This window comes from Rhopilema esculentum, chromosome 7 (genome assembly GCF_057945365.1).
Source record: "Rhopilema esculentum isolate cy_ngs chromosome 7, ASM5794536v1, whole genome shotgun sequence".
Classification (NCBI taxonomy): domain Eukaryota; kingdom Metazoa; phylum Cnidaria; class Scyphozoa; order Rhizostomeae; family Rhizostomatidae; genus Rhopilema; species Rhopilema esculentum.
The window spans coordinates 9,587,337-9,608,103 of NC_142821.1; the positions used below are offsets into that span (position 1 = coordinate 9,587,337).

The 20,767-nt window shown below is 35.6% G+C and overlaps 3 protein-coding genes across 3 annotated transcripts; 2 read left to right on the forward strand and 1 right to left on the reverse strand.

Annotated features, from left to right (window-relative positions):
• Positions 1 to 426: 426 nt before the first annotated feature.
• On the reverse strand, positions 427 to 11,231 carry LOC135684007 (mediator of RNA polymerase II transcription subunit 21). Its single transcript, XM_065199448.2, has 7 exons — positions 11,152 to 11,231; positions 9,837 to 9,912; positions 8,331 to 8,366; positions 7,274 to 7,374; positions 6,460 to 6,535; positions 6,059 to 6,160; positions 427 to 1,318 (listed from the first exon to the last, which is right to left on the reverse strand). The coding sequence occupies exons 1-6, from the start codon at positions 11,191 to 11,193 to the stop codon at positions 6,075 to 6,077; spliced, it is 417 nt and encodes a 138-aa protein (XP_065055520.2). The 5' UTR covers positions 11,194 to 11,231; the 3' UTR covers positions 427 to 1,318; positions 6,059 to 6,074.
• LOC135684009 (uncharacterized) lies at positions 11,231 to 14,408 on the forward strand. Its single transcript, XM_089109106.1, has 3 exons — positions 11,231 to 11,359; positions 13,028 to 13,187; positions 14,184 to 14,408. Exons 2-3 carry the CDS (start codon positions 13,029 to 13,031, stop codon positions 14,364 to 14,366), a joined length of 342 nt encoding a protein of 113 aa, XP_088965232.1. The 5' UTR covers positions 11,231 to 11,359; position 13,028; the 3' UTR covers positions 14,367 to 14,408.
• A 3,195-nt stretch (positions 14,409 to 17,603) lies between these two features.
• On the forward strand, positions 17,604 to 19,125 carry LOC148959961 (uncharacterized). Its single transcript, XM_089109114.1, is given in 2 exon segments — positions 17,604 to 17,777; positions 18,819 to 19,125. Coding segments are annotated over 2 exon segments (342 nt in total). The 5' UTR covers positions 17,604 to 17,618; the 3' UTR covers positions 19,002 to 19,125.
• Positions 19,126 to 20,767: the final 1,642 nt, after the last annotated feature.

A 20,767-nucleotide genomic window follows, 5' to 3' on the forward strand; every position in this document is an offset into this window, starting at 1 on the left:
CAACTGCAGAACATTCCTGGATTTTTATCGGTAAAGATTAAAGCAACTGGGCTAGATCACAAAAGCACTACATACCAGAATATTCTGTTATCTTGTCCAATACGGTGTGTTAATATTGGAAAATAGATATAATTTTAGCTGTATTTTTGAGAGAGCAACTGATGCTCAAATGTCTGCTAAGACATGAGATTAAAACGTTGAAAAAGTAAATTACGCATAGAAAGTAGATAAGTAGTTTCACATAAGAAAGTAGATAAAGAGAAGTCGATATATTATCCCATTGCTAAGATTTGAGGAGCTATAACTTTAATCGCAATCCAATCCAAGCAGTTTTGACATTACAAACGATACTAACACTTGGTGCCCAAAATGTTAACACACAGAGAGAGCCAAGGGTGTAGGGGAGTTTCAAAAACGATTCTGGTCTAGGAGGTTACCTTTCATTTACAAAAAGATTTGAATATTGAAAAGAAACTTGTAAACGAAGCATGGGGATTTTTTGAGAAATACAGAAGACTGTCTTCAAGTTTTGCTCATCAAAATCACATTAACTGTGGTCACACCCCATCTTACAGGGCCCTTAGCTGTAGTCGAACAACGGTCAAAAGCCCCAGGTGGCGGCCAGCGGCTCCCTCGAGCCCAAGTCTTCCCCCATTGACGCAGCAGAACCTCGGAGAGGCTTTTAATCAACGGACGATCTTGCTCAAAACTCAGTTTTCCGAGGGCTGGATTAGCAAGTGGTCTCAGCCAGGAATAATGCAGTCCTTCTGAATCAGCAAAATACGTGAAACAGCTTTGTATTTGGCTCCACCCTTTTTGCTTCGCATGGTCAACATACTTCATCCCGCAAACAAACTGCAACGGACCGTTCAAAGCAGCGTATGCTAGCCTCTCTACCAAACACCAGCCTCGGTCTTCATACTCTTCGTTATAAGGAACCATGATAATTTGCGCACCAGAGCAGTATAGTGGCAATGCTGCGATAAATGGGGCCATGCTTTCCTGGTCAATGGAAGAATAGTCGATCCAATAGAAAACCTCTTCATTAAAAGTTTGCGTTCGCACTCTCTAATAATCGGCACAAATCCTGCTCTTCACACCATTTGGGTCGGGATGATCCCTCGTGTCCCAGCGATGTAACAAGAAGTAATAAGTAAAAACCTTACCAGTTGCTTGGCAAATTTTCAACGCTTCTTCGAGAGTCAATGTATAGCCTTCGTTGCTTTTAGGGGTCTTTCCAAGGTGATCAAGTGTTCTCTACCAGACAAGACGCAATGGAGGAGCCACATTCTTTAAGGTTGCAGAAATTTTTGCGTACCTGGTCAAAAGTAACATTGCAAGGTTAATACATATCAATTAATCTAATTTGTATACCTAAGGACAACTGAAAAAAGAAAACAGTAAAACTAAGCTTCTATAATGCAGTATTGGCAAAGAATTTTAATATTGATGACTGTTTAACATCACTGACGATAAAAAAACAACGAAATCATAGACTTGCAATGAAAAAAAAGAAAAAAGCAAATATTACAAGAATTGATTAAGTGTCACATGAAGGCTAACGGATGAGAGCACCCTATTTGGTAGGATAGGTTAATTTGAAGCAAAAATTGTTAGGGAAAAAAACCTGTACTTGTTTGAAAGGGCTTTGCCTATCAAAATTTTGCATCATGTGCACATGCGCAGGAAAAATCGATGACGTTGTTTAGCGAATGGCATCACAAAATCTATTGTGTGATAGGAACATTCGCATCTAATATTGGAAGAAGCCACAGTGAACTTAAATCAACAGGCGAAGAAAATTTGGAAAGAAAACAGCATCGAAACAATATCAAAGCAAATGAAACAGCACCGAAGGAAATGAGGCTGTATCAAAACAAAAAAAACAGTATTGAAGCGAATGAAACAGCATCGAGGCGAATGAAATGGTATCTAAGAAAAGGAAAAACCATTGAAAAAAAACGGAATTGTATCAAAGCAAATGAAACTTTATCAAAGTGAAGGAAACTGCATTGAAAGGAAGTACACTACCAGGACAAAATTATTGCAACACACAATTCCAAATGGCATCAAAAATTGAAGTTTTGCAAACTTATAACTTTACGCTGAAATATTATCTTCGAAGAGAACAGAATCATGCTAAAGAAAGAGTCAAATTCTTTTAAATTTATAGAGGATTTTCGAAAGAATTACAGTTACAATAATAACGTAAAAAATGATGCAGTTATAAAAAAAATAACGAGTACTGTAAATGGTCTCTCGATACAAATTATTTCAAAATTTTTTCAAGAAAATGATAGCAAAATAGTGAGAGTTTAGGACAAGTTAGGCCCAAATGATTTGTGAATCAACACTTATCAACGTTTCAAATTAATGCAAAACAGCCTTTTTGGTGGAATTGAAGGAATGGATATTGAAATGATGGAGACATTCTTTTTTTATACAAAGCGATAAATCCCCCTTGAAAGAAAATTTATTTTCAAATTTATACTTGAAATGTGTTAGCTCTATGTCCTTCTTCAGCCTTCACAATGACCTTACATTAACATAAGCGCACAATTCTTGATAAAACAACAAGTTCCTTCCAACATAAGAAACAAAACTGCCCCTCAAAGAGAACAGCCTCCTCGATCTTGTAGGTCTAGAAACACTGTTAAAACAAGTGATTTTTCCATCGGTCAACATCTTTCAGACAACCCAGAATGTGCAAAACTCTATAATGACGACATGTTTCAGATAATTGGCAGAGCTCGGTCGTCTTTCCATCTAGCAGTTTTAAAATTAATCTACATACAAACGAAAAAGCCGCCATTGTGTAGAGAGACGGAGTTCGTTTTCTTTCTTGGACCCCAGTGGTAATTTTTCTTTATTAGGCTCGCGGTACTGATTGGTCAACTATACCGGTCTGGTGCTTGCTTTTTTCTGTTTGGCCTATTTCGATCCACAACTGGGTATATATTTTCCATCGTATTCTTTCGGAACCTTATTCTGAGGTTTTATACTCTGAGAAGGGTCAGACGAAAAAGCTTTTAGTATGTTGCGAATTGTAAAATGGAATATTCTAATTTACGCTCCATTGAATGCGCTGTCTTATTTGCGCGCCATTGGCTGTTTAAACAATAGCTTAATCAGACAACAACAAAAGTTATTGCGTGATCCGCCATTGACAACCTTCATTTGTGTTGCAATACTTTTTCCTGGTAGCGTAGACCGTATACATTGACTTAACGCAGGAGCGCCGGAGAAGGAGGCGCGGGGGGTCAACCGCCCCTGTTGCCTTTTGATAGGAGGGGCAAAGGGGACCAAAGTACCCTTTCATAGAAGTGCTATTGGTTTGCAATTATCAAAAGATTCATATAAAAATTCTGACTGTACTGCCATATTCGTGACGGCTAGTCTCAAAACTTGTAGAGAAATTTCTCATGCCAAAAGTTAGCCGAGTTTCAAGATGCCTACGGAAGTTCTAAACAAAAGACAGCTACGAACGAAATGTTGGTAGCTTGGATTTATTTTGCAAATGCCCTTTTATTCAAGCCTGCTCCCTCGCCCCTTGGTCGTTCAGGCGTACCTGACTAAGCGGAAAAAATACAATTTTAGTGCAAAAAATTGTTTAAAGGAACTGCTAGTTTTTAAACACCATTGTTACTTCGTATTTTGAAAAGGAATCAGTAAAATCATCAACATTGTCTGGATTTTTTCACGCATTCTCTGCAGACAAGTTCACCATCAGGTTGAATCTTTTTTGAATAGAGCGAAGTAATCTGAATCTGCATTGAATCTACCCAAGTGACAAACAAGAATAGATTTCTGTGTTGAATGGAAAAAACCGGTTGCTAGATTCAAGATTCCGAATTTCTCATCGAAAATGCATTGAATCTATCCAAGGGACAAACAAGGATAGATTTCTGTGTTGAATGGAAAAAACCGGTTGCTAGATTCAAGATTCCGAATTTCACAAACCTGGCATCAGTATCATCCAAAGGCATTGACAAAGCATTCTTCCAAATAGTTTCAATGGCGTGCTCTGTTTTCTTTAACGCCTTATCGAAGTCTTCTTCTGGGACTTGCCATGTATCCTTACAAAATTTTCGAGGAAATAGCTTTTGATGCAAGTAATCCGATGCATTCTCTATAGTACAAGGTATACTACAAAATATGCGTTTAAAATCTTCTCCTTGGCCTTCACTGCTTGGTATTGCATTAATAAAACTGGTCATAGCAACGAATAAAAAATAATTTAGGCCACCTCTTGATCATTGGGCATGGTTTCTATGATTTTCGGCAAGCTTATGTGAAGATAAACTTTCGTACAAAGAAGCGAATTTTTTCTTCTTTCGAAAGGATTGTTCGTACGACGAAGAGAATTTGTTTCCTCTTTCCAAAGAGAATTTGTTTCCTCTTTCCAAAGAGAATTTTTTTCCTCTTTCCAAAGATAATTTTTTTCCTCTTTCCAAAGAATTATTCCATTGTTGATACTCCAGCTATTCAAAATGAGGTAATCATGTTGCGCCTTTGACATCAAAATATTTAACAAGTCGGAATATTTGGGGGTCTGAAATTTTATAATCAATAACGAAGACAGTAGAATATATTGTTAGAAGCGTCGCACTTATATTTTTCTATAGACAAATCTAAAAAAACTACGATAAGGAGCCCACAAGCAGAACTTAACCCTGCACTACACTGTGCGTTCTCTTCAACCAAATAGATGGATATATTTGATGCAAGCACCCATCTACAAATAGCAGATAAGGGTCTTTGCTAAGTCTCTGATTTTGTGATCGACACTAATGATGAACGTACACCAACGGCAAAAGTTTTCTTTAACAAACGAAAATGAAATCACAGTCAAGAGAAAAGAATTTGTACTGGTTTGGCTGTAAAGTGGAGTAAAGAGCTTGAAGCTGTTTCGACACCAAAGAAACGTTTTAGAGATAAAGTCGAGTCCCTGAACAAGCGGTATAATAGCGAGAAAAGTCAAATTTTGCCGTAGTTTTAAAATGATATTTTCAGTTCTTGTACACAATAGCACTTTATTTATCATTATCAGGTTGTAGTGGCACATCACTAGTTTCATCACAATCACCAGGCCTGATTCTTTAATCTTATCTTCAGATTTTTCGTATGTTTCATATGGAGATTGGGGATGTATCATCTCAAATAACAATGACAACAGATCACAACAAAACCTTCGGTGCAAGAAAGAGATCAGTTCGCCATAATGCACAAGCTTTGATACACGCTTCTTTCGAGTAGTTTCAATTAATTGTTTGATTGACAAATTGCAATAGAAAGGCAGCTAACGTCTTTGTCAATCTGAGCTTCACTTTTATGAAGTGAGTATAAATATCAAGGGAAAACTTGTGCCCAGACAATTGTTGAGGCTGCCTGTTTCCATCGACAATTCATCACTGAAAATAGACAGGACTGAAAATACCTTACTGGATGATTGTGAGAAAGAGTTTCGGAGAGCAACAGCGCGATGATTATAAGGCCAATATGAAGTTCCAAAAGAAAAAAGATTCAGTCCTAATTTCAATTTGAAAAGAGAGAGGATTTTGCGCATAGATGGTTTAAACAGCTTTGCAGTACAGTCCAGAGGAAGAAAAATAATTTTCTGGACTCTTGAGATATGAATACCTTGACGTGACGATGAAACTTGGGTTGCTTCCATGTTATTTCTAAAAAACTCAAGAAAACTTCAAAATTGTATTTTGTCTTCAAGTGTACCCTAAGACAATGGCATCAGCTGTATCACGTGTAGAATGAGGGGGGGGGGGGTTGTTTCCAAAATAATAGGACGATTATTTCCAAAGTTGAGTTGAGCAAATAAACCTTAATAGATCAGTCATTCTGTCATCGCTCAACCCTCAAGTTACTCAAGCTTGAGATCGGCATTTGATAAGAGATGTTCTTCAGCACTACACATAAATATTGAGCTAAATGTTTTTCCAAAGAATAGCAGCTGGTAAGGGGAAGCTCAGTAGATATTTAGCCAAATACGCTGCAGTTTGTTCACGTTACGATCAAAACAAAGAAAGGTATGACGTGCTCTTACCTCTGATGTCAGAAAGTCATTCCTTTGACTTTTTGATGGAACTATTAAGTAGGGAGTCTGAGATCTCAGCTAAAGCGCATCGGATCTGTGCAAGCAGTTTCTCTAAAAGAGTAGTAGACATCAAAATATAATCTAGCAATGCACAATTTATATAATATTAACTATGACTTCGTTCCAGTAAAACCCATAACAATTCCTTTCTTCGAAAATCGCAAGGAAAGGGGAAACATGACATATTAAAAGCAACTTCCGTAAAATACTCCTTGAAGTAAAAATTTCAGATAATGATCCTTGAAGCAAAAAAAGAGCTGAAAATATCCCAGAATTGGGCCTAAAAAAGTAGGTTTGAACACATATATGAACATATAATTCATTAAAGAAATACACTTTCTTTCACTTGCCTCCTTCATCTATTACTTGTTCCAACTTCTCGCCAGCTTCCTTGTTTTCCTGCTCCAAGCGTTCTAAGCTAGTAGTCTGAAAATTAGAAATGAAAAGTCACAGGCCTTTCTATGACCTAAATGAAAGGGGAATTACATTACCTTTTGAAGTGAAGAAGATCCCTTGACAACATTACAAGACAAATAATTATCTTATCCTTAACAACATTGACAACCTCATACAAGCGCACGTAAATACACAAGTGAAGCGAGATTGTGAGTTGACACCTGAACATTCAAAAGATGACTCTAAATAATGACATTATGACATTATGTAGAAAAATTCTGTCTGCCAAATGAAAATATTTATCAGCCTGTTGTCATCTTGATGCAAATGATTTAAGAAAAATTTGCATAGACCACTCCTGATAAATTTTCATCAGCCACTTCTGATAACACCATGGATTTGATAAGTAAATTTGGCAAAGAAACAAAAGCATTGTTTTCTAGATTATACTGGCTTTTAGCCATAAAGATGTTCAAACCTACTTTCTTTAAGATAACAATGAAGTCTTAAGATACAACATCTATAGGGTGTGGGGGGCTACAATTTCTGTTACTTATACCAAGATAGAACTTGTCATAAATTTTTCTCAGTAGATCGCTGTCGATTCAATTCCTTCTTGAAACAATTACACACAACTCTCAAAATAGCATAAAACAATTTGAGCCAGATCATTTTATGAAGATACCTATGATTTTCATATCCTATAACAAAATATTCACAAATTATCTAAAATTCATTTAGGTAAAATCATCACAATATCCTTATCACCTGCAATTCAGCACTACATTGGTTGCTTGGCAAGGCATCAATGAGGAAATCAATGTCCTTTGCAGTTCTTGTTATGAGTGATCCAAACAGGGGAATGTGATCTACAAATAGACACAAGAACATTAATTAAAATAATTCAAAGCTTCAGTTTAAGGTGAAGGCTTCCTTTAGATTGAAGTTCTTTTTTTAAATTTTTTTGGAACAAAAATCATAAGTGGAGCCAAGAATCCAGTCTCTTAGACATGGAAATATTTCCAAAAACTTTCTGCGAGAAAAAACTTGGGTCTAACCATGACATCAGTAGTGAAAATATATGCCAATAACTTGTGCATAGCCATGATAGTCTCTTACTTTTAAAAATGCATCCATCACATGATCGTTACAACAGAACCATTTTAGACAAGAAAAATTCTACTTGAAGATAATTTCTTCTCCCTCTTTTGCCCAACAACTGCCTGTCCCTGTGTTGCTTTTATGTAATTAATCATCAAGTTTTCACATTCCTGTCACCTGGACCAGAGGTTTTTGCAATGTTTAGTCTTTCAAAACTTCTTTTTAGTTCTTGTTTTGAGTTTCTTGTTATGGGCATCTTTATTGATTGATTATCACAATTGATTATACACAACCAAATCCCTTGCAAACTCTCAAAGCTTTGTTCTTCATACATTCAAGATCATACACTTTTAGTGCAAAAGCTGCAGGCTTTAGAAAAAAACTATATGTTTTCTGCGAAAAACTAATCTGTTCTAAAGGAGATACATAAATAAAGTCATTGGCTCCTCAAAACAGTGTCAAAACTGGTTTTATACAAGCCTGTGTTTATATTCTTAATGTCAAACATTACTTGAGGGGTATGACAACTCCTGTGCATAACAAAGGGGGATCTTGCCATCAAAGAATGAACAAATCTTTTGTTGCCAATGAACAATCTCTTTTGTCCTTCTTGCTTTCAAACAATTGGTGCCCCTGTAACTAATGGCTTTCTAATCCCATAAGTATGAACATCCATGTGGTCTTAACAATTTTATGTATTTCAATTACAATGCAAGGTACTTACTTTCTTGGTTGACATCTTGTTGCCTTCCACTTCCACCTAAAACAATGCAAAATACTGGCTAACATTCAAAGTTACCCTTGAATACTTAAACACATTGAAAGTAGTGAGCAGTGTCTAATACAGGGAAGCAGAGTATGGATTTAGATTGGGAACATGAAATAATGTAAAAGAATTCTGGATTACAATGAAACAAAAACTCTATTATTGTGTACAAAAATTCACATGCTTGAATTGGTATGCCAAATTTGCATAACGAAAAAGAAAGATAATAATTTAATGATAAACTAAAATATGTCAATAACATTATCCTCATTGATATTTATTGAAACCTAAGAAAGATAAAAACGTTATTCCAGTTATCAAAATACTTTGTCTAAATAGCCCAAAGGTGAAATGGAATTATGTCTTCTGTAGCTGTCAGAAATTGTGAAAATGTTTAACTTTCAGTTTAATTTTTCCATTGACAAACATTGCAGAGTGACTTATCAGGGAAATATCTACAAACATTCTTGATTAGAGCAAAAAAGGTGTTATTGGTCTCACTCTTATGCCAGCCTTAAACAGCTTGACTATGACCTTTAGATTGTGCCTCACTTGTTAGATTTGAAATTGTTGCAGCTAACCACTGGCTTGCTTAAAACTACTCAAAAACATTGATATTGAAATCTGCAGTTTCCAGTGTCACATTTGTATCAACACACTTGCCAAGACATTGACTGACGAGGACCACTGGGATGTGAAGTATGTTTTCATGGAATTGTTCAGTTTATACAATAGCTGCCCTGTTATGTATGCAATGCACTATTAACTGTTTAATGAGTTAACAAGAGAAAAAAATAGACAAGCAAAAGCTAACTTACAAAGTCATTTATTTGCTGTTCTTTTTCATTGGAAATACTAATACTTTTTCGCAAATTTATAATCAAAGCCTTTTTTAGAGTTATATCTTGTTGCAGTGCTCCAACTTGTTCAATTTGCACAACTTTGCCCATGCCAAGGTGCATAAGATTTTTTCAATTTTCTTGCCTTCTACCAAGTAGGTTCCTTATAAAGTGGTTTCTTATTAAAAAGGTCACTGAACTAATTCTTCAATGACTTTTCAAATGAATTTTTCAATGAACTTTGATGCCCTGTCACTGAACTAATTCTATTACTTTCATTAATCCATTTACAAATCCTTAGTCAAACATGTCTAACTGTTTAATGATATGTCAATTAATATTTTGTTCTTGTGAAAATTTTACTTATTTGGTATTTCAACCACTTGATAATTATTATATGGCTTGCTTGACAGCGTGCTTGAAATTTTGAATTGAAGGGCCTGAATGCAAACAAGCAGATTCAGGCTTAACAAGTCTGTGACTGGAAATATAGGAGGCAATGAAGCAACATTCTTACCAGTTCATTAAAGTCAGAAACGCAACAGTGAGAGAAAAAATAAAACTTTATAAATTCTGACTGAAGCAAATGCTCCAGCTGCTCTAGTCTGAATCTGCCAATGTTTACCTGATTTAGATTCTTGCAGAATGGCAGGGGCAGTTTGCTGTATGATACCAACGCTGTTGCAGAAATGATCAGCAAGCTGTAACAGTAGAATGGGAGATTATTCCAGAATTAAATACTTTGGTGTATAAAGATGACATTTTCCAGTTTAAGTTTATTTGACTAACTGCCTGCGCACTTGCTTTAGCAGACATATCAGATGATTTCAGAGCTATGCCTTTCTTTGAGAAGTGTAAGCTTTATCTAAACATTCTGTATAAAGCAAAGTTTTGTTTGCTACCTTAATATTTTTTTTGTCTAAATAATTGGAAATTATTGGCTTTACTTCTACTAGTGCTGGATACATTCTTAACACAAGTAACTTTTTGTGCATAGAGGGCCCCAAACAGAGAGAGTAGGGACTGAGTTGTTAAAATGACAGGCCCTTTTTTATGATGGGATAGATAACTTGTGTGATCAGGCAAGAACCTGTGCAAACTCAACCATGCAGGTATCTGATCACCCACCCAAAACCGTGAACTGTGTGGAAGAAAATATTTGATAAACAAACACATTTACAGGCATTCTTTATGACCATCTGGCTATATTATATATATGACCTTCTTGGTGTACATAAATTGTGCAGCAGGTTTAAATTGTGTATTAAAACATTCTTGGAGTGCATAAAGAATATTGTAACAGTTTGTTTTCATTTGACATTACCTTTTACCAAATTAACTTATGCATGCTTTTAGCATTGTTTATTTGATAATTAACAGCAAGGCTAATTTTTAAATACACATGGCTGTATATTTGTTATCTTTAACTGAATCAATTGCTTGCATAAGAAATCACAAGAGCCATGGCCTATTTGTGTGATGAGACTGTACTTAAGAAAAAGCTTGAAACTGGCAAAACAGAATGAAAATACTTGAATGCAGAAAGAACCTTATAAAGTACAAAGAAATCCAAGACAATTTCGAAAATAACACCCTTAACAAATTAAACAATTTTAGAATAAGTTTTTGTTGTGGTATAAATAAGAGCATTTTGACATCGGCAATATTTCCCTTTTCAGGAAGATTGTTTTTAGGCTATAGAGGCAACTTATCTGGCAATGTCCCTGCCAGTATCTGAATATTTAAACTGTTGACTTATGATTGCAAAAAAATTTGAAGCCATTTTAATTTGATGATGCAAATGGTTTCATTGCAAACTTAAACTCCCATCCCATTCAGCCATTCCACTCAGTTAAACAAAAATCAAAATATCTCAGTGAAAAAAAATTGCCTAAATAGGTATCATTTGTCAATTAATTTGAATGAAAATTTGAAAATACCTGATTAACTGCATCTTGAAGCTGCGTGAGTCTGTCCGCCATGTTTACATGAGTAAAAGGACTTGGGCGAATAAGGACTGGGATCTAATCTCCCAAAAGCGCATGGTGCAATGTGGTAATTTCTCTTTCAAAGAACATAGCCTAGTTGCAGGTTGTCGAAGAAGATTAATTGGTGAGCACACTGTTTCGTGTCAGCAAAGACTTAAACGTGAGTATGGGTCTTTAGTAAATGCTTCTATACATTTTTCGGTGGAAATATTATGTCCCAATCTCTTGAGGTTGAGATATAATGGAGGGTAGAAAGTATGGCTTCTGCTGGCCTAACATCATAGAGACGTAGGCCAACATATGAAAGCCTTGAGCAGACTGTTTGAATATAAGATTTTCAATAAGCCATTACACTACATCTTCAAAAGAACTTATGATTTTAACAAGTGAACAGGAAAATATGCTTCTACTTATTGCCTTTGCAGTTTTGGGCCTATGTACCATCAGCATCGTTCCTGACCTTGCCTTTAATACATAACATCATTATTCACCATTATTATCATAATGCCCAACAACATTTGCAAACGATTTTTGGTGGTAAAAATTTTGAAATGGCTTTGAAAAGAGCGAACATTAAAAGGCATGCAAGGATTTTAGTCCAACGCCAACACTCTTCTATGTAATGTACATAGCACTAGAAAAATTGTCCTGTAATAAGTGTATTTATAAGTCACTAAGGTAAAATTTTGCAGAATATTTAAACCTAAAACAGCCAAATGCTTCCACTACTTCAAAAATTTCTTTTGATTTCAAAAGGAAATTTCAAATTGTTCAAAAAAGAAATTGTCACACAACTGATCTTCTTCTTTATTTTTTTTACCATGGATAGGTCATTTCTGTATCAGGGCATTTATGAAGAATTCTTCCACAAACAGCCATACCATAGTTCTCATTACAAGATGTTATCCACAAACTAAGTTGTGGATAACTAAGACTGGTCAGTCTTTAAATGTTAAGGCATATAATCCATAAAACGGATACCATACAATTTTTCTGAAGACCTGATTGCCCTTAAATAGACAGTTTTATAAACCAAATAATTTCAACAAAATTTCAGAAGAAGTTTTTTGGAAACAAAATAAACAAAAGGCCTACAAGTTTTTGAGGCTCTCCGGACATTAATCAATTTTTGTATGAGAACTGATTCGAAACTGGAGTCATTCAAAAACAGTGTTCCAAGTGAAGTCATTCGAAAACGCAGTCATTTTAAAACACATAGTTTTATTTTGAATGGCAAAAACAGAAACATTCATTCTCAGTTGCACAAAGGGCTCAAACAAAAGGATATGAGAATGGTTAAAAATGGTGCTATGGAAACACCTTTGTTTTTGTTTTGACTAAAACAGAGTGGTTGAAATAATGGGAACGGTCCAAGTGAATATAAAAATATAATATAGTGGCATAAAATACTGGAAACATAGCCTACTGAATTACTTTTTGTGTGACACTCTTACCTCAACATCATGGGTGGATTTTCTCAAAGATAATTTATGGAGGTTGTTTTTCGGATTTGAGAGTGTCTAACTAATGAAGAAATACTCATAAGGTAGAACCAAAAACTCTTACAAGGTCAAGAACATGCCATTACAACCAATTGGATACCACCATCGCCTCATTGAAATTTGTAAATTTTTAGTTCGTTTACTTTTGCTCTGATGAAGCCCTGTATCCTGGGGGGAAATATTACCCATCACTAATTTCTGTGTTTGTTGTTGTTTATCCTCGTAGCCTTGGGGTGTTCCTTATATATACACTGATAGATTAATACAATGAATTTTGTTTCCTGCATGGTTCCTGTGTTTCTAAGCTTTATATGCCTTTGTTTTAGAATGCGTTACGTGGCCGCCTACCTATTAGCAGTGCTTGGAGGTAACTCCAGCCCATCAACCAATGACATCAAAAATATTCTTGGGGAAGTAGGTGTTAGTTTTGATGATGAGCAAGCAAAAAATGTTTGCAGTAAACTTGCAGGAAAGGACATCAATGAGGTAAAACATCTTCAGCTTCTTATGTCATTTTTTTCTATAAAGTGTTTAGTTCATATTCAAGATATCCATTTTTATTTGAAAAATTTGTATTATGTTGTAGTTTTCTTGTACAACTTGTATGTAAGAGGAAAACTACAATATCTATTGCAGATTTTTTGAAGATGTTCAGTTATATCTTGTTTTAAAATATCTTATGCTTCGAGTTTTTTATTTTCACGAATTTACCATAATTGAAGCAATATGTTAGTACGCATTTACCATAATTGAATAGATGGGAAAATGATATCATCAAAAGACCTGAAAGAATGCAATGAAAAGTTTCTAAATTTAAAACATCAGTTGAATCTGTTGCAAATCGAAAAAAATGTTGTCATGAAAGCCTTGGCTCTTTCAGTGGCAGACACCTTGGGGCGAGGGTGCAGTGCCCCCTTATATTTTGGAGCACGGAGATCTTTTGTTCTAGAACAATTGGAAAATGTGACGTAAACATAACAAAACATTTAACCAAGTGCCCCCCTTGGGCTCATTCCACATCAAATCGTCTGTCAATTGGCCCGTTTTCTAAAACTTATGAACCGACCAAAAGAACAGTTATCCATGAGCAACGTCTTTCACTGGCCATATCTCAGTCAATTTTGTATTGATTCAACTGATTTTGCTTGAAGATATTTTGTGGGTGTCTTTCCTGTTGTGGGATCAGATACCAACATTCTAGAAATAGATTTTTTTGATGATGTCACTAGAAATAGATGTTTTTGAAGATTTTTTGATGAGATCATGTCACTTTGCCACTATTGGCTTCAGGTTTGATTAAGAAGTAAATACATTTTTAGTCTTTACATTTCTGACCACATTTGTCAATAAAAAACTTCACTTGCCAATTTTCAGTCCAGTGGCCAATCTACCTCCCTCCCCAGCAATAATACTATCTTTATTCTCTCTGTCAGCGATTAAGAAAACTAAATCATACAGTGTATTTGCTTTCTGTTATTGTAGTTGATCAACCTTGGAAAAGAAAAGATGGCAAGCATGCCAGCTGGAGGTGGTGCAGTCGCATCAAGTGGTGGAGCTGCTGCAGGTGCTGGTGATGCTGGTGGCAAAGAGGAAAAGAAGGAGGAGAAGAAGGAAGAAAGTGAGGAAGAATCAGATGATGACATGGGATTTGGACTCTTTGACTAAAAATGAAGTGAAAATCATCAATCATTTACATTCCCAAGAAAATTTGTCATTTCTTTGTGTTCACCTATCATTTCTTTAAGAGTATTTTTCTTGCGATGTGGAAGAACAAGGTCCATATATTGCTTGCTTCAATTCTTAAAAATTTAGAGACAGAGAGCTTTGGCTTCAACTCTAGTTTATGTTTGCAGTCACACAAAGAAATTTAGATAAGAAATATTATGAGGCGTTACCATGTTGAGGTGTTCTTCAAAAGTTCTGGTGTCTTTGTCAAGGACAGCTTCAAAATCGAATGTGGCCCTTCCAATTCACAAAAGGGTCGAGTTTAGCAGAGAAGCTAATGACATCAAGGCCTCCAACAGCTGGGGATGGAGTGGGTTCATGGTCCTCACCTTCTTTGAAAACAACTGAGCTTTTTGCAAAATCTTTTGCCTTGAGTCTCTCTTTAAGTTTGCTCTTGGTCCTCCCTCTTTCTTTCAGGAGCCCCTGAACACACCCTTAACGCGTCCAAATTCGTCCAAATTTCGTATTTCGTCCAAATTCGGTGAGATAATGCTGGGAGAGAGGTAATATTTTGACAACGTACTTTTCGTGACATATTCCTATGATTTTCAAATTTCATTTCAATCTGCTAAGATCTTGTTGACAGTAGCAGTGCAGTGGGTAGTGGAAGGGTAGCGCAGCATAACGCCGTTACGCTTCCTAACATATTTGAGCTGCAGCGTTATACTACCTACCCCCAAGCAAACAGTAACGTTATGCTTCTTAAATATCAGTATCATACTAGATACAAGTACAAATACCCAATTTTTTATTAGACAATATGGCAAATAAATTGATCAGGCTTCCAACACTTGCTATCACTTGAAAACATAGACATTGGCACAAATTGTAACTTTGAAAATGTAACTTCCGAAGATGCAAGAGAGATAATTTACAACCTAGAGGAAGATAAATCAACAGGAGCCGATAACATCTCCCCAAAAGTTCTTAAAATGGCAATAGACGTTGTCCCTGGACCACTAGCTGAAATATTCAATCGGTCTCTTTCTGATAAAACATTTCCCTTTCTTATGATAATGGCTAATGTGTGCCCTATTTTCAAAAAAGGAGATTCAACTAGTAAAGAGAATTATTGACCAATAAGTGTGCTCCCCTCAGCTTCAAAAATATTTGAGAGAATATTGTTCAATAAAATCTACAATTACATCAGTGCTTAATTTTTCCCTTTGCTTTGTGGATCCAGCAATGGTTATAGCACACAAAACGCTTTATTACGACCAACTGAAGGCCTGAAAAAGTGCCTGGATAGAAATGTTGTGGCTGGTGCAGTGCTTATTGATTTATCAAAAGCATTTGATTGTTTGCCCCATATTCTTCTACTAGCCAAATTGAAATCTTATGGCTTCAGCGACAAGCCAATGAAGTTTGTGTTTAGTTATCTAGATAGAAGAGCACAACGAGTAAAAATAAACTCAGATTTTAGTGATTGGATGGAAACAAAGCAATGAGTTTCTCAAGGATCAATCTTAGGCCCGTTGCTTTTCAATGTTTACATAAACGATATATGTCTGCATTCGAACAAAAGCAAATTATGCAACTATGCAGATGACAATAGAATTTGGCTGTCAAGTACTGATATGAATGAACTAACCGAGGACTTAAAATAATAAATAGTTTTATGGAAATTTTTTTTTGAGCTCAATGGCGATAAAAGCAAGTCAACCGATCCAATTTAGAGGAATCTAAAATTCAAATAAATGGTTCTACTAGAAAGTAAGAATGTTAAACTTTTGGGAGTAACACTAGACTTTCAACTTAAATTAGAGGAACAAATTAAAGTTTTTTGTAAATAGGCTGGGAAAAAGGTAAACACTCTAGCCAGGATTGCTTCGTATATGGACGAATCTAAGCGAATTCTTTTAATGAAAACGTTCATTTTATCATATTTTAATTATTGTCCTCTTTTTTCGATGTTTTACAGTAGGAAAAGTAATAGCCGGATAAACCGGATTCATGAAAGAGCAACGAGAATAGCTCATGATGATTATGAATCAACTTTTGAACAACTTTTAATAAAGAATAAAACAATAACTTCTCATAAGAAAAATTTACAATATCTTGCGATCGAAATTTGTAAAACATTTAACGGTTTAAATACATCTTTTATGGATGAATTATTCTACAAATGAATGCCCATATTCCTTAAGAAAATCCCAATTCAAAACAGCGGAGCCACAGTACAAAAATTATGGATTTAATACCGTATTATACAGATGTAGCCAAATATGGAACTCAGTTCCAAATGAAATATAGTACTCCCCTACTTTAAAAACATTCAGGAAAAAAATCTCAGAATTTACATCTTTCAATTGTACTTGTAATCTTTGCAAGAAATAAATTTGCAATATCGGTTATATTTGATTTGCATTATATTTAGCGTTGGTAGTTTGAATTAGTTGGTTTTAATTAGCTTGAGTATAAATAGCTAGAAATTGTACCAACTTTAAATAAAGAAAAAATGGCAGTGGCACAGAGAAGCACAGAAAGAGCAATGCTCAACATCACATGCCTTAACAAGTTGACAAATAAAAGCTTTAGATCACAAACCAAATGGTTTGACGTTTTAGAGGACTCAGAAAATATGAGTGGCAAATGGGCAAGCCGTGGACACAGAAAGTGGACAGAGAAGATACCAATTTCAGTAAAGAGGATGCAAAAAAATTAAAAAGGGACGAAAAGATGACCTGTAGAACATCGCATATACATATTACTAGAATGAGATGCATGAATTAAAGCGCAAACAGTCAGATGTTCAATGCAGAGATGTACAAAATATGATATTTTTCTGAAAAGCGCCAATGAAACGCTGTTTTTGCTTTTTGACTTTTGCATTATACTTCCTAAGAATTTACTACACAACTGTAGCAGTGAAATGTCATTCCAGCCTTTCTGGCATCAATCCCTTCTGAGGGTGTAACAGGGCTGATCGAATGTGTACCTAAGCTCTCAGATCGTTATAATTTACTGTGCGCTTCTACACTTTGTAAACCAGATTCTGATGGTAAAGTCACTCTTCATCTGTTAAATCCATCTTCTAATTTAGTTGCCATTCATAAAGGTACAACTATTTGTAAATTCGAAGAAATTTCTGATGACGATGAAATTTGTCCATTGGAATCAAATTCTCCTGTCAATATCGCTGATTCCTGCATGGTTCCTGAGTTTCTAAGCTTTATATGCCTTTGTTTTAGAATGCGTTACGTAGCCGCTTACCTATTAGCAGTGCTAGGAGGTAACTCCAGCCCATCAACCGATGATATCAAACAAATTCTTGGGGAAGTAGGTGTTGGTTTTGATGAAGAGCAAGCAAAAAATGTTTGCAGTAAACTTGCATGAAAAGACATCAATGAGGTAAAACATCTTCAGATTCTTGTGTCATTTTTTTCTATAAAGTGTTTAGTTCAATTTCAAGATATCCATTTTTATTTGAAAAATTTGTATTATGCTGTATTAAGACCACTTATATATAAGAGGAAAACTACAATATCTATTGCAGATTTTTTGAGGATGTTCAGTTACATCTTGTTTTGAAATATCTTGTGCTTCGTGTTTTTTATATTCATTAATTTTCCACATTGAAGAAAACTGTTAGTGATGGATTTGGGATGGCTTTTGATCGAAATTGTCTTTATTTTGGAATCGACTGGAAAAGTGATGTCATCAAAAGACCTAAAAATAATGCCATGAACAGTGTCTAAATTTGGAAAATCAGTTGAATCTGTTGCAAATCAACAAAGATGTTGTCACGAAAGCCTTTGCTCTTTCAGTGGCAGACACCTTGGGGCGAGGACGGCGGTTGCCACCTAATATTTTGGGGTACAAAGGTCTTTTGAATAATGTGACGTCATCATATCAAAACAATAGGCTTGCCTCCTCCTAATATTTGACCTCAATATTTGAAAATGAGTGTCCGCCCTTGGGCTCTTTCCACATCAAATCAGCTGTCAATTGGCCCTGGTTCTAAAATTTATGAACCGACAGAACCAACAGTTATCCATGAGCAAAGTCTTTCACTGGCTATATCATAGTCAGTTTTTACTGGTCAAACAGATTCAACTGATTTTACGCACTTGGAAGTATTTTGTGGGTGTCTTTCCTGTTGTGAGGTCAGAATACCAACATTCTAGAAATATATTTTTGATGAAGATTCTTTGATGATGTCACTTTGCCACTCTATTGGCTTGTGTTTTGATTAAGAAGTAAATACATTTTTATTCTTCATATTTCTGTCCATATTTGTCAATAAAACTTTTCAAAACTTCTCTTGCCAATTTTCAGTCCAGTTGCCAATCTACCCCCTCCCCCCCCCCCAGCAATAATACCATCTTTATTCTCTCTTTCAGCGATTAAGAAAACTTAATCATACAGTGTATTTGCTTTCTGTTATTGTAGTTGATCAACCTTGGAAAAGAAAAGATGGCAAGCATGCCAGCTGGAGGTGGTGCAGTCGCATCAAGTGGTGGAGCTGCTGCAGGTGCTGGTGATGCTGGTGGCAAAGAGGAAAAGAAGGAGGAGAAGAAGGAAGAAAGTTAGAAAGAATCAGATGATGACATGGGATTTGGACTCTTTGACTAAAAATGAAGTGAAAATCATCAATAATTTACATTCCCAAGAAAATTTGTCATTTCTTTGTGTTCACGTATGCTAGAGTATTTTTATTTATTGAGGTCTTGCTTCAAATTAGCCCTCGTCTACAGAATTTGGGGATTAATGTTCAATTTTTCTAGCGTGAAAGTTCATGCAGTGACCAGTCTTTGCGACAGATGTTGGTGATTGAAGCTCATGCACCAATAAAAGTGCGATATCTTAGAGTTTTGCAGAAATCGTGGTCATCAAATTTTGATAACAGTTCTGTAATTACTTTGTCATCAAAATTTTGATTTTTCAGGCTTAATATTTTGACACGTGTGAAATATTTTGGCTCGATAAGGTGCTTTTCGAAATGAAAAGTTGACAATCAGAGACGTAGAAAGCATTTGGAAAGAGAGAGGGCACAAGAGTTAAAGGCCACTTTAATCATCCTCTTTACTTTAAGAGCCACACCAAAAATGCAAAAATTTTCAGATTTAGGAAAATAAAATATAAAACGGAATAGCAGTATAACATCAAGAAGGTAAGTTATTTTCTAAAATTTATCAAAATGCTTGTTTCTTCTTTGGTTGCGTGAGGCAAAATCTTTTGCTAGCTCAGCTATGCTTATGCATTTGAAGAATAAGTAAATTGTTATACCTTTTCTCAATCATCGTCTTCCCGATATATAATTTCAATCTTCCTTGGAAAGAATGATCTTTCTGCAGAAGCTTTGCTCATAGGGGCTAATAGATAAATAATGGCGAGCTTTAAAACGTCTGGGAGTAGCATCTGCGTCAGGGGCGGATCTAAGCAACAATGATTGGGGGGTGTTAGACACTTATTTTGGTGCCACACCCTTCAGGTCACTGGTAAATTATGGAAACGCCCATTTTTAAAATTCCGTTTTTGACTTTAATGTACAACTGCCTTTTTCCTTGACAATTCATCTAACGCTTCCATTCTGAATTGTATAAGGCGAGGAAGAACTACGTGATTCTCCACAATTTTAATCAAATATCTAAAAATAACAAACAGGATTCAAATGTTTTAAACTAATTTCGTTCTCTTTGGAGCACAATCCCCGACAAGCATTTCAGAATCCAATTTTTTTAAGGATTGAATCGCTTTAGCATTTTAGTTTCTATTTTATCGGGATTGTCTAAAGAACGTGAAAGACTTTTCTATTTAAATCCTATAACGTGGAATAAATTTTTGAACATTCTGTAGGGTTATTAAGGAGGGTCCCTATGCGAGCGAAAAATTTTTGCGACGACGCCCTTCAGATTAGCTTGAAATACATTTCAGAATATTTCTTACAGTCGATTGCAGTCTTTAAAAACGTTTTGATATTGTCTGAAATATAAAGTCCCCCTTTAAGGTACTAAATCTATTGCAGGTTTGTACTTTTCTCAGATACCGACTTTCTGAGCGGCCGCTCCCCTTGCCTCCCCCCGCTACGCTACTGATAAGAAGATAAATACTGATATTAAGGAGATAAATAAAGTAAAGTCTTGGCGTTAATTTGTTACTGCTGACTACCAAAAAATGGTTTTTACCGAAAGGAACCAAATTTACCGAAGGAGACATAAATATTGGTGGTGGGGGGTGTCGCACCCCCTACACCCCTGCTAAGTCCGTCCCTGATCTGCGTACCCCGTGCTGAATTTAAATGCACAGTAAAATTCATTCTTGTTGAATTTGTCAACTTTCGGCTAGTTTATCCGTGGTTCCTTCGTCCTGCCTTGCTAAATTTATGAGGATCCTATAAG